This window comes from Scyliorhinus torazame, chromosome 22, assembly GCF_047496885.1.
Source record: "Scyliorhinus torazame isolate Kashiwa2021f chromosome 22, sScyTor2.1, whole genome shotgun sequence".
NCBI classification, from domain to species: domain Eukaryota; kingdom Metazoa; phylum Chordata; class Chondrichthyes; order Carcharhiniformes; family Scyliorhinidae; genus Scyliorhinus; species Scyliorhinus torazame.
In genome coordinates, this window is record NC_092728.1 from 112,383,857 (window position 1) to 112,398,310 (window position 14,454).

At 52.5% G+C, this 14,454-nt stretch overlaps 1 protein-coding gene across 1 annotated transcript in view; it reads left to right on the top strand.

Annotated features, from left to right (window-relative positions):
• sardh (sarcosine dehydrogenase) overlaps positions 1–14,454 on the top strand; it is a 170,475-nt gene that overhangs the window by 154,475 nt on the left and 1,546 nt on the right. Inside the window, exon 19 of the mRNA XM_072488950.1 lies at positions 3,680–3,815. Within this exon, the coding sequence (XP_072345051.1) occupies positions 3,680–3,815 (136 nt within the window). The remainder of the gene's footprint in view (positions 1–3,679; positions 3,816–14,454) is intronic.

The window sequence follows — 14,454 nt, forward strand, 5'->3', positions numbered from 1 at the left end:
AGATGATTTGGAGTTGGGGACCAAGGGCAATGTGTCCAAGTTTGCAGACGACACTAAGATAAGTGGTAAAGCAAAAAGTGCAGAGGATACTGGAAGTCTGCAGAGGGATTTGGATAGGCTAAGTGAATGGGCTAGGGTCTGGCAGGTGGAATACAATGTTGACAAATGTGAGGTTATCCATTTTGATAGGAATAACAGCAAAAGGGATTATTATTTAAATGATAAAATATTAAAACATGCTGCTGTGCAGAGAGACCTGGGTGTGCTAGTGCATGAGTCGCAAAAAGTTGGCTTACAGGTGCAACAGGTGATTAAGAAGGCAAATTGAATTTTGTCCTTCATTGCTAGAGGGATGGTGTTTAAGACTAGGGAGGTTCTGCTGCAATTGTATAAGGTGTTAGTGAGGCCACACCTGGAGTATTGTGTTCAGTTTTGGTCTCCTTACTTGAGAAAGGACGTACTGGCACTGGAGGGTGTGCAGAGGAGATTCACTAGGTTAATCCCAGAGCTGAAGGGGTTGGCTTACGAGGAGAGGTTGAGTAGACTGGGACTGTACTCGTTGGAATTTAGAAGGATGAGGGGGGATCTTATAGAAACATATAAGATTATGAAGGGAATAGATAGGATAGATGCGGGCAGGTTGTTTCCACTGGCGGGTGAAAGCAGAACTAGGGGGCATAGCCTCAAAATAAGGGGAAGTAGATTTAGGACTGAGTTTAGGAGGAACTTCTTCACCCAAAGGGTTGTGAATCTATGGAATTCCTTGCCCAGTGAAGCGGTTGAGGCTCCTTCATTAAATGTTTTTAAGATAAAGATAGATAGTTCTTTGAAGAATAAAGGGATTAAGGGTTATGGTGTTCGGACCGGAAAGTGGAGCTGAGTCCAATAAAGATCAGCCATGATCTCATTGAATGGTGGAGCAGGCTCGAGGGGCCAGGTGGCCGACTCCTGCTCCTAGTTCTTATGTTCTTATGATGCTGAACAACCGAGATTGAGAAAGTCAAGTCAAATCAAAAGAAAGCCTGACAGACTCAATCTATGAACTGCAAAAAGTTACAAATTTGTGAACACGTAACAATATTCATTTACATGTACAGAGCATACATTGCTTATCATGTATAAATGTTCGTGATGATGTACAAACATCTTCAAAGAAAGGGGGATGCAACAATCTGTATATTGTAAGGAATACAAACAATTTGATGCTAATACTTCTTTTTATAAATGTTTTTTATTGGGTTTTTGAACAAAGTATATTTACAGTTATGTACACAGCATAAAATATATTATATATAGAAGAGGGGAAAAAAGGGGGAAAAAACTGGTATGATATTGTGCTCTAGCTCAACAACAGCAACTCTGTACAGTTAACAATATTATTTTTAACAAATAAATAGGTATTGTTTGTGGGGGACTGGGGGGAAACTGGGGAGGTACACACTGTGGAGAAACATTTACATTAGTTATGTCCAATACAGAGAGGTCAATACGAGAATGGACCATGGGTTGGTGCTGTTACTACTTGCTTCTCCCCGACGGTTTTCGCTGCTGTTGTCGTCGCGCGTTCACCTCCGCTTCGGCTGTTCGTCCCATCTTTTGCCCGTATTTTCCTTTCTCTCTGTTCCCGTGTTTGCCAAGTTTGTTGTTGTTTCCCATGCTCTCCTTCCGGCTATCATTTCCTCGCTTCCCCCCCCTCCTCTCTGGTTCCCCTCTATTGTTCCGTGTCTCCTCCCTCTTCGCTCTTTAGCCCCCCCCCTTCCCCATCCCCTTCTCCTGTGGTTCGCCTTTCTTTTCTCTTAGGTTTAGCTGTTTCTCCCCCCCCCCCCTCCCGTCTATCCCTCCCTCTCACGCCTTGGCTACTTTCCCCTGTTTCTTGGCTACCTGGCTATTCTTCTGCTTGTTCGTTGGTCACAAACAGGTCCCGGAACAATTGGGCGAATGGCTCCCACGTTCTGTGGAAGCCGCCGTCTGACCCTCGGATGGCGAATTTGATTTTCTCCATTTGGAGAGATTCCAAGAGGTCGGACAGCCAGTCTGCAGCTTTGGGTGGTGCTGACCGCCAGCCAGTCTGCAGCTTTGGGGGGGGTGCTGCTGACCGCCAGCCAGTCTGCAGCTTTGGGTGGTGCTGCTGACCGCCAGCCAGTCTGCAGCTTTGGGCGGTGCTGCTGACCGCCAGCCAGTCTGCAGCTTTGGGTGGTGCTGCTGACCGCCAGCCAGTCTGCAGCTTTGGGTGGTGCTGACCGCCAGCCAGTCTGCAGCTTTGGGCGGTGCTGCTGACCGCCAGCCAGTCCGCAGCTTTGGGTGCTGCTGACCGCCAGCCAGTCTGCAGCTTTGGGTGGTGCTGCTGACCGCCAGCCAGTCTGCAGCTTTGGGCGGTGCTGCTGACCGCCAGCCAGTCTGCAGCTTTGGGTGGTGCTGCTGACCGCCAGCCAGTCTGCAGCTTTGGGTGCTGCTGACCGCCAGCCAGTCTGCAGCTTTGGGTGGTGCTGACCGCCAGCCAGTCTGCAGCTTTGGGCGGTGCTGCTGACCGCCAGCCAGTCCGCAGCTTTGGGTGCTGCTGACCGCCAGCCAGTCCGCAGCTTTGGGCGGTGCTGCTGACCGCCGGCCAGTCTGCAGCTTTGGGCGGTGCTGCTGACCGCCAGCCAGTCTGCAGCTTTGGGTGGTGCTGCTGACCGCCAGCCAGTCTGCAGCTTTGGGTGGTGCTGACCGCCAGCCAGTCTGCAGCTTTGGGCGGTGCTGCTGACCGCCAGCCAAACAAGATTCTACGGCGGGCGATCAGGGAGGCAAAGGCAAGGGCGTCCGCCCTCCTCCCCAGGAATAGATCTGGCTGGTCTGATGATAATACTTCTGACCACCAGATGGCGATAGGGAGCAGTCATATAAATGTCATGTGACTCCTGGTATTCTGGGAGAAGGTGTTTAGGCGCGAGATAGATTAGTTGCATAGTGTAGAGTTCTGTAGTTAGAGATATCGTATAATTTAATTTAATAACTTATACCTTGTTGACCTGTTTGAATCTTATTTAAGTAGTGTAAATAAATCAGCTTTGTTCACTAACTTAGCTTGATGTTCTTTGTTAGCACTACGTTCTCGACATCCTGATTTACAAAACAGAGAACATCACAGGGAGAAAGTGCAAACTCCACACAGTCACCCGAGGCCAGAATTGAACCTGGGACCCTGGAGCTGTGAGGTAGCAATGCTAACCTCTGTGGCATCGTGCCCCCCCCCCCCCCCCTCCCATCCTCAGCTTCTCATTCCAAACTTTGTCAGTAAACCTGCTCATTCAAGGAACAATTCTGGTAAATCTCCTCCGCACCGTCTCGAAACATTTGCATGGAGTACTTTAGTTGTGGCCCAGCCAGAGGTTGGCATAATGCTGCTGCTTGGTATTCATTATCTCGACCTGTGAAGCTGAAGTTCGCAGTTGCTCGCTAATTACTCTCTCTATGTGTCTTGTCATCTTTGAATATCTGTTGCATGCACCCCGAGGTCTCTCTGTCCTTGACAATCTTCAGGAACATTCCATTGCAGCTTGCTTGTAAGTGTGGATTGTCGCCGTGGAATGGCCTCCAGGGTAAGGTTCAGGCTCGGCCCCGATAATGTAGATGATGACGTGGGCAGTGTGTGGGGTGGTTTCATTGTGCGGTGATATAAAAAACATTAATTATTCCGCAGGAAGGTCCCCATGTTCGGTCTGGAAGTGATCTGGAGGAACGGAAAAGTAGTCGGACACATACGGAGGGCGGATTTTGCATTCACACTCAATAAGACGATAGCTTACGGTTACATCAGGGATCCTGATGGTGGAGTGGTAAGTAGAGTGATTTCGACACTTTGGCATGTTTGATGGGGACAGTGTAGAGGGAGCTTTACTCTGTATCTAACCCCGTGCTGTACCTGTCCTGGGAGTGTTTGATGGGGACAGTGTAGAGCGAGCTTTACTCTGTATCTAACCCCGTGCTGTACCTGTCCTGGGAGTGTTTGATGGGGACAGTGTAGAGGGAGCTTTACTCTGTGTCTAACCCCATACTGTACCTGTCCTGGGCGTGTTTGATGGGGACAGTGTAGAGGGAGCTTTACTCTGTATCTAACCCCATGCTGTACCTGTCCTGGGAGTGTTTGATGGGGACAGTGTAGAGCGAGCTTTACTCTGTATCTAACCCTGTGCTGTACCTGTCCTGTGAGGAAACCTGACATCTTCCACTGTTTATATCTTCTCCCCCTTGTCCTGCCCAGCATGTCATGGTGACTGTGGAAAGACATCAGTGATGTGACAGGAGTAAACCATTCAGCCCCTTGACCCTGCTGCACCATCCAATAGGATTATGACTGGTCTGAGTGTGGCCTTAACTCCACTTTCCTGTTTCTCCCCCTGTACTCCCTGACCGATGAATAATCTATCTAATTCAGCCTTGAATATATTCAAAGACCCAGTCAGACCTGACCCAGCCTCCACTGCTCTCTCCAAAAATTAACGACCCTTTGAGAGATTAAATTCTTCCTGATGGGGACCCGTTATTTTGAGACTGTGCACGAGATTCCCACATGAAGGAAGCTATTCTTTCACTATCCACCTGGTTGAGCCGCTCAGAATCTTATCTCTTTCAATAACATCGTCTCTCTCTCTCAATCTTCTAAACTCCAATGAGTAGCGGCCCAACCTTCTCAACCTTTCCTCAAAAGCAAACAAACACCTTCATCCCAGATATCAGTCCAGTGAACCTCCTTTGAAATGTATATTCGATCCCCCTATGCAATAAGGCCTCTGTACCCCTTCCCTCTGTACCCCTTCCCTCTGTACCCCTTCCCTCTGTACCCCTTCCCTCTGTACCCCTTCCCTCTGTACCCCTTCCCTCTGTACCCCTTCCCTCTGTACCCCTTCCCTCTGTACCCCTTCCCTCTGTACCCCGGACCCTCTGTACCCCGGACCCTCTGTACCCCGGACCCTCTGTACCCCGGACCCTCCGTACCCCGGACCCTCCGTACCCCGGACCCTCCGTACCCCGGACCCTCCGTACCCCGGACCCTCCGTACCCCGGCATTCTCAGACTCCATTTTAAAAAACAGCCGTTTTGTTTTCCCTGCCAAAACGGACAAGCTGACATTTTACAACATTTTACTGCACTTGCAAATTTTTTGCCGACTTGCTTAACCCACCGACATCCGTCTGCATCCCCCTGTCACCCCCACCCCCTGTCACCACCATCCCCCGTCACTCCCATCGTCCTGTCACCCCCATCGTCCTGTCACCCCTCCCCCGTCACCCCCATCCCCCCGTCACCCCCCTCCCCCTGTCACCCCCCTCCCCCTGTCACCCCCCTCCCCCTGTCACCCCCCTCCCCCTGTCACCCCCCTCCCCCTGTCACCCCCCCTCCCCCTGTCACCCCCCTCCCCCTGTCGGCCCCCTCCCCCTGTCACCCCCCTCCCCCTGTCACCCCCCCTCCCCCTGTCACCCCCCCTCCCCCTGTCACCCACCTCCCCCTGTCACCCCCCTCCCCCTGTCACCCCCCTCCCCCTGTCGCCCCCCCTCCCCCTGTCGGCCCCCCTCCCCCTGTCGCCCCCCCTCCCCCTGTCGCCCCCCCTCCCCCTGTCGCCCCCCCTCCCCCTGTCGCCCCCCCTCCCCCTGTCGCCCCCCCTCCCCCTGTCGCCCCCCCTCCCCCTGTCGCCCCTCTCCCCCTGCCCACTTTGTATCAACAACAAATCTGGCTACAATACAATCAATCAGTTCTTCCAAGTCATTAATATTGATCAGAAATATTTAAGGCTCCAACACTGATCCCTGTGACATTTCACTACTTACATTTTGCCAACCTGAACATGACCCATGAATCCCGATTGCTGTTATTTAGCCAATCCCCTGTCCACACTCACCCCCAACACCATCAGCTCGGATATTGTGCACTCAGCTTCTGTCCAGCACCTTATCAAATTTCTCTGGAACATCCAGATACTCGGCATCCTGCTACTTCCCCACAGCCACCAACCTCCGAGAGTCCCAGTAAAACATGTTTACCTTTCACAAAGCCACATTGACTCTGTCTGAGCTTATTGCCTGCCCCACCATCCTGTTACTATTTGGTGGCCTATAGACTACTCCTATCAGTGACCTTTTCGCCTTACTATTCCTGATTTCCACCCAAATTGATTCAACCTTGTCCTCCATAGCACCAATATCATCCCTTACTATTGCCCGGATGCCATCCTTAAACAACAAAGCTACACCACCGCCCTTACCGTCCATTCTATCCTTTCGTATAGTCTGATACCCTTGGATATTTAACTCCCAGTCGTGACCATCTTTTAACCATGTTTCAGTAATGGCCACTAAATCATAGTCATTCACGATGATTTGCGCCATCAACTCATTTACCTTATTTTGTATACTACGAGCATTCAGGTAAAGTACACTTCTGCTGTTTTTTATGTCTTTGTTATGAATCCTAACACCTTGATCAGTAACTTTTCGCAAATTATTTTTCCTCTTACCCTTTCTCCTAATTTTCCTTGTCTTTGAACCCATATCTCTACATAATAACCTGTCACGTAACCTGCTGCCTTGATCTCCATTAACCATTATACTGTCCATAGCTTTACACTTCCCTTCCCCCCCCCAACTTGCTAGTTTAAAGTCCTTCTGACCAACCTATTTATCCTATTCGCTAGAACACTGGTCCCGGAATGGTTCAGGTGAAGACCGTCCCAATGGTACAGGTCCCTCCTGCCCCAGTACTGATGCCAATGCCCCATGAAATGGAATCCCTCTTTCCCGCACCACTCCTTTAGCCACGTGTTAACTTCCCTAATTTTCTCAACCCTATGCCAATTGGCACGTGGCTCGGGTAGTAATCCAGAGATTATAACCCTGGAGGACCTGTTCTTTAATTTAGTCCCTAGTGTTTGATAATCCCCAAACAGGTCCTCTTTCCTAGTCTTACCTATGTTGTTAGTCCCAACATGGACCACAACAACTGGATCCTCCCCCTCCCTCTCCAAAATCCTTTCAAGCTGATCAGAGATGTCCCTCACCCTGGCACCGGGCAGGCAACATACCATGCGGGACTCTCGATCTGGCTTACAAAGGATGCCATCAATCCCCCTAATTATAGAATCCCCTACAACTACCACTTGTCTTTTTGCCCCCCCCTCTTGAATGGCTTCCTGTACCACGGTGCAGTGGTCAGTCAACGCATCCTCCCTACAGCCATCTTCCTCATCCACACAGGGAGCAAGTACCTCATACCTGTTGGTCAAGGTCAAGGACTGAGGCTCCTCAACTCCTAAACTCAGGATCCCCCTACCTGCCTCCCTTGCAGTCACACCACTCTGTCCCTGACCACTGTCCGAATTAACAGAACTTATTCTACCGGGTGTGACTGCCTCCTGAAACAAAGCGTCCAGGTAATGTTCCCCCTCCCTGATGTGCCGCAGTGTGTGCAGCTCGGTCTCCAGCTCATCAATTCTGAGCTGAAGTTCCTCGAGCAGCCAACACTTGCTGCAGATGTGGTCACTGACGGTCTCAATGGGATCCACCAGTTCCATCATCATACAGCAACAGCACATCACCTGTCCAGTCATATTCAACTAGTTAATTAATTTAAATAATTTTTAAAATTTGTTTTATAGAACCTCAAGGATAAACCCGAACACCAACACAGCCCTCTCTCGCCACTCACCCGAACTCAGTCACTCACCTAAACTCAGATGCACTCTGTTCCAATCAGCACTCAGTCACTCACCTAAACTCAGATGCACTCTGTTCCAATCAGCACTCAGTGTCTAAAGGCACTCCTGCCACACCTTTTGTACCCTGCCTTATTTCCAATGAGCCAATAGGCCCGCTCCAGGAAGTGAAGTCTCTTTTAAATATGCACTCGCCTCTCCCAGCAACCCTGCAGCCTGTATTAGTAATACCATTCACAGGCGATTGTGAAGGGGCTGTCACGGGTCAGGGTGGTCTCTGAGATTCTTTCCACTGACAGTAGAAGCTAAACCAGAGTCCGGGGTGGGGGCAGCCTCAGGTTAAGAGGGCCAATCATTTTGGACTGAGAGATGAGGAGAAATTACTTCACTTAAAGGGTTGTGAACCCTGTGAAATATCGACCCCAGAGGGTTGTGGGTGCTTCATTATTGAATAGATTTAAGGCCCCTTCGCATGGACAAATTTCTGGCCTCTGAGGGATTTGAGCAGGCGGGGCAATGTTGAAGCAGGTTCAAAGGCTGTGGGATCTCCCTCCTGTCTTTTGTGGTCCAGATGCCAGGGGATTTATCCATCCATTTCTTTGAAGATTCTCAGATGAAGGCCAGGGGAAGCTGTCAGTCTTCAATTGCATTATTTCTCCCAGTAATTTTTCTCACATGATAATGATTGTTTTAACTATCTCCTTTTTGCACCTTGATTTTTTAACTATTTGTGGAAATGTTTTCTGTCCTGTGAGGAAGGGACCGCCACCAACCAGTCACATTTCTTCCTTTCTATTTCTTCTGTCGCTCGTATAACCAAATGAAGTCTATTCTCTCCTCTGCACCTGGTACTTCATCAATATAGCCATCTCCTTAAATCCCTTTGCCCTGCCCCCTCCACCCTCACTTCTGAAAAATGTGAGGAAATTCTGGAGTTCTTTGTCATTAACCTTGGGACCATCTGGTCAGCTGACTGTGTCTTGCCCCTCCCTCCTGCCACTCGCCAGTTCAAACTTCCTCTAATCCCATTTATTTCTAGTTTCTATCCGATCTCTCCCCCGGACCCTCTCTGACGTCAACTCCTGCTTTCCCACCCCTATTCCCACCAAACTATTGACCACCTAACTTCTCCTGGCCCTCAGGTTTGTTGATATTTTGAAAGATTCTCTCTTCCTCTCTGGGCCCTCTTGTCTTTTAAGTTTGACGCCATCACCCCTCTCCTCAAAAAAACACCTTTGCCCTTGATAACTATGGTCTTCAATCTCCCGAAAATCCTTGAACAGGTTGTTCTCTCCAAAATCCGTTCCTATTTTCCCTCCAATCAGGTTTCTGCTCTGCCACATCACCGAAACGGCCTTTATCAAAGTCACAATGACATCCTGTGTGACTGTGATCGAGGGAAAGTCTCCCCCTTCATCCTTCTCCATCTGCAGCTTGTGACGCGTTGACCACACCCTCCTCCAACACCTCGTCACTGGATGGTGCTGCTCTCACTTGGTTCCAGTCCCATCTATCGCAACATAACCAGAGAATCACTGGCAATGTTTCCTCTTCCTGCACTGTTACCACTGGTGTTCCCCAGGGATCTATCCCCAGTCTCCCCTATTCCCCATCTACACACTGCCCCTCAGCTCAATCACCTGAGACCACATCAAGTTCCACCTGTATTCTGCCGACGCTCTGCTAATCCTCCATCACATTTTAGCAGGAAGAATAAGGAAAGGCAATTTAAATTTTAAAGTGGGCGCCGGAACAGGGTGGCAGGGCAGGTTGAGGAAGTGGGTAATCGGGCAGACGGGGATCCGCTGGTCTTTGTAAATACAGACATCGGCCCCACCAACCGTGGGTGGGATTCCTCCCGGCCTTGGAAGGTAGTCCTGCAATGGCCAACAACTTTCCAGCTCATCCAGGCACAGCGCTACAGTGGCCAGAAACAGTACTGCAGCGGTCTGCCTGCAACTAGGTTCTGGTACCGTCCGTGAGGCAGGTCCTGGGATGGGAAGTTAGGGGATGATCTTGGGGGGGGGGGGGGGGGGGCGGGGGGAGGCAGGGCAGGGTCTCCAAGGTCCCAGAGGATCCCAAATCTGATGGGCCTTCAGATTGAGTCCCCCCCACCTTCATGTCCAAAATATAGATTGATTGATTCATTGGTTTTCCACCCTGCTCTGACCCCTGCTCTGACCCCTGCTCTGACCCCTGCTCTGACCCCTGCCCCAGCCGACAAGTGGAGGGCAGGTGGGATAGACCGTTAAGTGTCTCAATAGGTGAAAGGGCAGGTTTCCCACCTGAGGCCCTGGTAGTCCCACTGTGAAATTGCGAAGGGAATCCCGTCCATGTAATTTTAACTCTTTCCCCCCCCCCCCCCCCCCCCCCCGCCCCCCCCCCCAACCCCAACACACCCACCTCAGCACCCGCGATATGAGGGGGGGGGGAGAACATTAACTCTGCCTAGAGAGTACGAGAGCAAGGAGGTTGGGTTGAACTTGGATAAAACACTGGCTTCAGCCTCAGCTAGAGCATTGTGCCCAGTTCTGGGCACCACACATTGGGAAAGATGTGAAGACATTGGAGAGACAGCAGAAAAGATTCATAAGAATGGTTCCAGGGATGAGGAACTTCACTTATGTGGGTAGATTGGAGGAAAGGAAGGTTGAAAGGAGATTTGATTGAGATAATCAAAATCAGGAGGAGTCTGACAGAGATAGAGAAACTGTTCCCATTGCTGGAAGGATTGAGAATGAGAGATCCCGATTTAAGATGATTGGCAAAAGAATCAGGAGGCAACACAAGTGTGGTATTATCAGGTATTGCAGTACCCGAGAGACTGAAGACCATTGGTTAAACCTAGGAGTTTACCATTGGCTGTTTGGTATGTAGCTCCGCCCTGACAGGCGGGGTATAAGAACCGGTGCCGTCCCAGCAGCCCTCATTCTGTACCGAAGCTGCTGGGGAACAGTTCTAGTCTATTAAAGCCTTCAGTTATGTGACGACCTCGTCTGTAATAGTAATTGATCGTGCATCAATTTAATAGACTACACTTAAGCTGAAAGGATGGATCTCCGAATCAAGCTGGGGTGTCTACAACTCAGCCCCCACGCGGAGAACTCGGCGACGATATTTAAGCACTGGCTGGCGTGTTTTAAAGGCTACCTCGAGACTGCCGGAGGCGCCCCCTCAGGAGAACAGAAACTGCATCTCCTGCACTCGAGAGTAAGCCCTGGAATCTTCACCCTCATCGAGGAGGCGGAGGACTTCGATGCTGCAATCGAACTGTTAAAAGGACATTATATCCGCCCTGTAAACCAGGTCTACGCACGTCACCTGGCAACTAGACGGCAAAGCCCCGGGGAACCGTTGGAGGGGTTCGACCGCGCGCTACTGGTGCTGGGCAGAAACTGTGGCTGCCCGCAAGTTTCGGGGAGCGAGCACACGGAACTCCTAATCCGGGATGCCTTCGTAGCAGGTATGAGCTCCTCAGAGATCCGCCAAAGACTCTTAGAAAAAGACACCCTGGGACTTAGAGAGGCACGGGCCCTGGCAGGGTCCATGGACGTTGCCTCCAGGGACGCACAATCCTACGTGCCCGACCACGCGGCGGCCCCCTGGGCAGCGTGGAATCCCGCAGCGGCAGCCCCACAGACCTTCCCCGTGTCCCCGCAGGCCTGTGCTGTAAGACGGCCTGCTAACTCCGTCGGGCCCCGCTGTTTCTTCTGCAGGCAGGCAAAGCACCTCCACCTGCAAAGGGTGCGGCAAGAAGGGCCATTTTGTGGGGGTCTGCCAGGCCTGCGCCGTGGCCGCGGTCTCCATCGACTCCGGACCGGCGCGGCAACCTTCCCTTCGGGCCCCAGGCGGTCAGCACTCACCGCCACCCCCCTATCCTAGTGCCACGTGCGACCCACGGGCGCGGCCACAGTGCCCCTCAGACACCACATTGGACGGATGGGCGGCGCCATTTTGTCCATCCCCACCGCCATTTTGTCCATCCCCGACCACCATGTGCAGCCCATGGGAGACGCCATCTTGGATGGGGCCCCAGGACCCCAGCACGGCCGACTACATGCCGCCCGATCAAAACCCGCAACTGCTCCATCTGGCCTCGGTGACTCTTGACCAAAATCGACCTCGGACACTCGCAACAGCAACGACGACGGTCTTCATCAACGGCCACGAGACGTCTTGCCTGATTGACTCTGGAAGCACGGAAAGCTTTGTTCACCCCGACACGGTAAGGCGCTGTTCACTTGTTACCCACCCTGTGAACCAAAGGATCTCCCTGGCCTCCGGGTCACACTCGGTGGAGATAAAGGGGTTCTGCCTAGCGAACCTCACTGTCCAAGGCAGGAAATTCAACAAGTTCCGCCTGTATGTCCTGCCGCACCTCTGCGCGGCTACCCTCCTGGGGTTGGACTTCAAATGTAACTTGCAAAGCCTGACCTTCAAATTCGGCGGCCCTATACCCCCCTTACTGTCTGCGGCCTCGCGACCCTTAAAGTCGACCCACCTTCCCTGTTTGCGAACCTCACCCCGGATTGCAAACCTGTCGCCACCAAGAGCAGACGGTACAGTGCCCAGGACCGGACCTTCATCAGGTCAGAGGTCCAAAGGCTACTGAGGGAAGGAGTCATTGAAGCTAGCAACAGTCCCTGGAGAGCTCAAGTAGTGGTGGTAAAGACTGGGGAGAAACATAGGATGGTCATTGACTACAGCCAGACCATCAACAGGTTTACGCAGCTGGATGCGTACCCTCTCCCCCGTATAGCCGACCTGGTAAACAGGATTGCGCAATGCAAGGTCTTCTCCACGGTGGATCTCAAGTCCGCCTACCATCAGCTACCCCTCCGTACTAGTGACCGCAAGTACACTGCCTTTGAAGCAGATGGACGGCTCTATCAATTTTTAATGGTTCCCTTCGGTGTCACTAACGGGGTCTCGGTCTTCCAACGCGAGATGGACCGAATGCTTGACCGGTACGGCTTACGCGCAACGTTCCCTTATCTTGATAACGTCACCATCTGCGGCCATGACCATCAGGACCACGACAACAACCTCCGAAAATTTCTCCAGACCGCGAAAATCCTTAACTTAACATATAATAAGGATAAGTGCGTGTTTAGCACCGACCGCCTAGCCATCCTCAGCTATGTAGTGCGAAATGGAGTTATAGGCCCCGACCCTGAACGCATGCGCCCCCTTATGGAGTTCTCACTGCCCCAAGGCCCGGAAGCGCTACCTCGGGTTTTTCAGTTATTACGCCCAATGGGTCCCTAACTACGCAGACAAAGCCCAACCCCTAATCCAGTCCACAACCTTCCCCCTGTCGACGGAGGCCCGCCAGGCCTTCAGCCGCGTCAAAGCAGACATTGCAAAGGCCACGATGTGCGCCATCGACGAGTCCCTCCCCTTCCAGGTCGAGAGCGATGCGTCCGACGTAGCTCTGGCGGCCACCCGCAACCAAGCGGGCAGGCCCGTGGCCTTCTTCTCACGTACCCTCCATGCTTCCGAAATTCGCCATTCCTCGGTCGAAAAAGAGGCACAAGCCATAGTAGAAGCTGTGCGACATTGGAGGCATTGCCTGGCCGGCAGGAGATTCACTCTCCTCACTGACCAACGGTCGGTTGCGTTCATGTTCAATAATGCACAGCGGGGCAAGATAAAAAACGACAAGATCTTGCGGTGGAGGATAGAACTCTCCACCTACAACTACGAGATCTTCTACCGTCCTGGGAAGCTAAACGAGCCTCCTGATGCCCTGCCCCACGGCACATGTGCCACTGCACAAGTGGACCGCCTCCGCGCCCTCCACGAGGACCTCTGCCACCCGGGGGTCACTCATTTTTTCCACTTCATTAAGACCCGCAACCTGCCCTACTCCATCGAGGAGGTCAGGACAGTCACCAGGGACTGCCAAATCTGCGCGGAGTGCAAACCGCACTTCTACCGGCCAGAGAGGGCGCACCTGATAAAGGCTTCCTGTCCCTTTGAACGCCTCAGCATGGACTTCAAAGGCCCCCGCCCCTCCACCGACCGCAACACGTATTTCCTGAACGTGATTGACGAGTCCTCCCGGTTCCCATTCGCCATCCCCTGCCCAGACATGACCGCAACCACCGTCATCAAGGCCCTCCAGGGTATCTTTACACTGTTCGGTTTCCCCGCGTACATTCACAGTGATAGGGGGTCCTCCTTTATGAGCGACGAACTGCATCAATTCCTGCTCAACAGGGGCATTGCCTCAAGCAGGACGACCAGTTAGAACCCCCGGGGTAATGGACAGGTGGAGAGGGAGAACGGAACGGTCTGGAAGACTGTTCTACTGGCCCTACGGTCCAGGAATCTCCCAGACTCCGGCTGGCAAGAAGTCCTCCCGATGACCCTCCACGCCATCCGGTCGCTGCTCTGTACAACTACCAACCAGACACCTCATGAACGTTTCCTTGTTTTCCCCAGGAAGTCCTCCTCCGGGACCTCGCTCCCAACCTGGCTAGCAACACCTGGACCCATCCTGCTTCGGAAGCATGTGCGGGCGCACAAGTCGGACCCGTTGGTCGAGAGGGTCCACCTACTGCACGCTAACCCCCAGTACACCCACGTGGCGTTCCCTGACGGCTGGCAAGATACAGTCTCCCTTTGGGACCTGGAGCCCGCCGGAACCCCACGCACACCCGAACCGTTACTCCCCCCCCCGCCCCCCCCCCCCCCCCAACAGCACCTCACAGGAGGGTCAGTCCTCCCGCCGCTCCTGCCTAGGCCCTCCCACCCACCGACGCTCC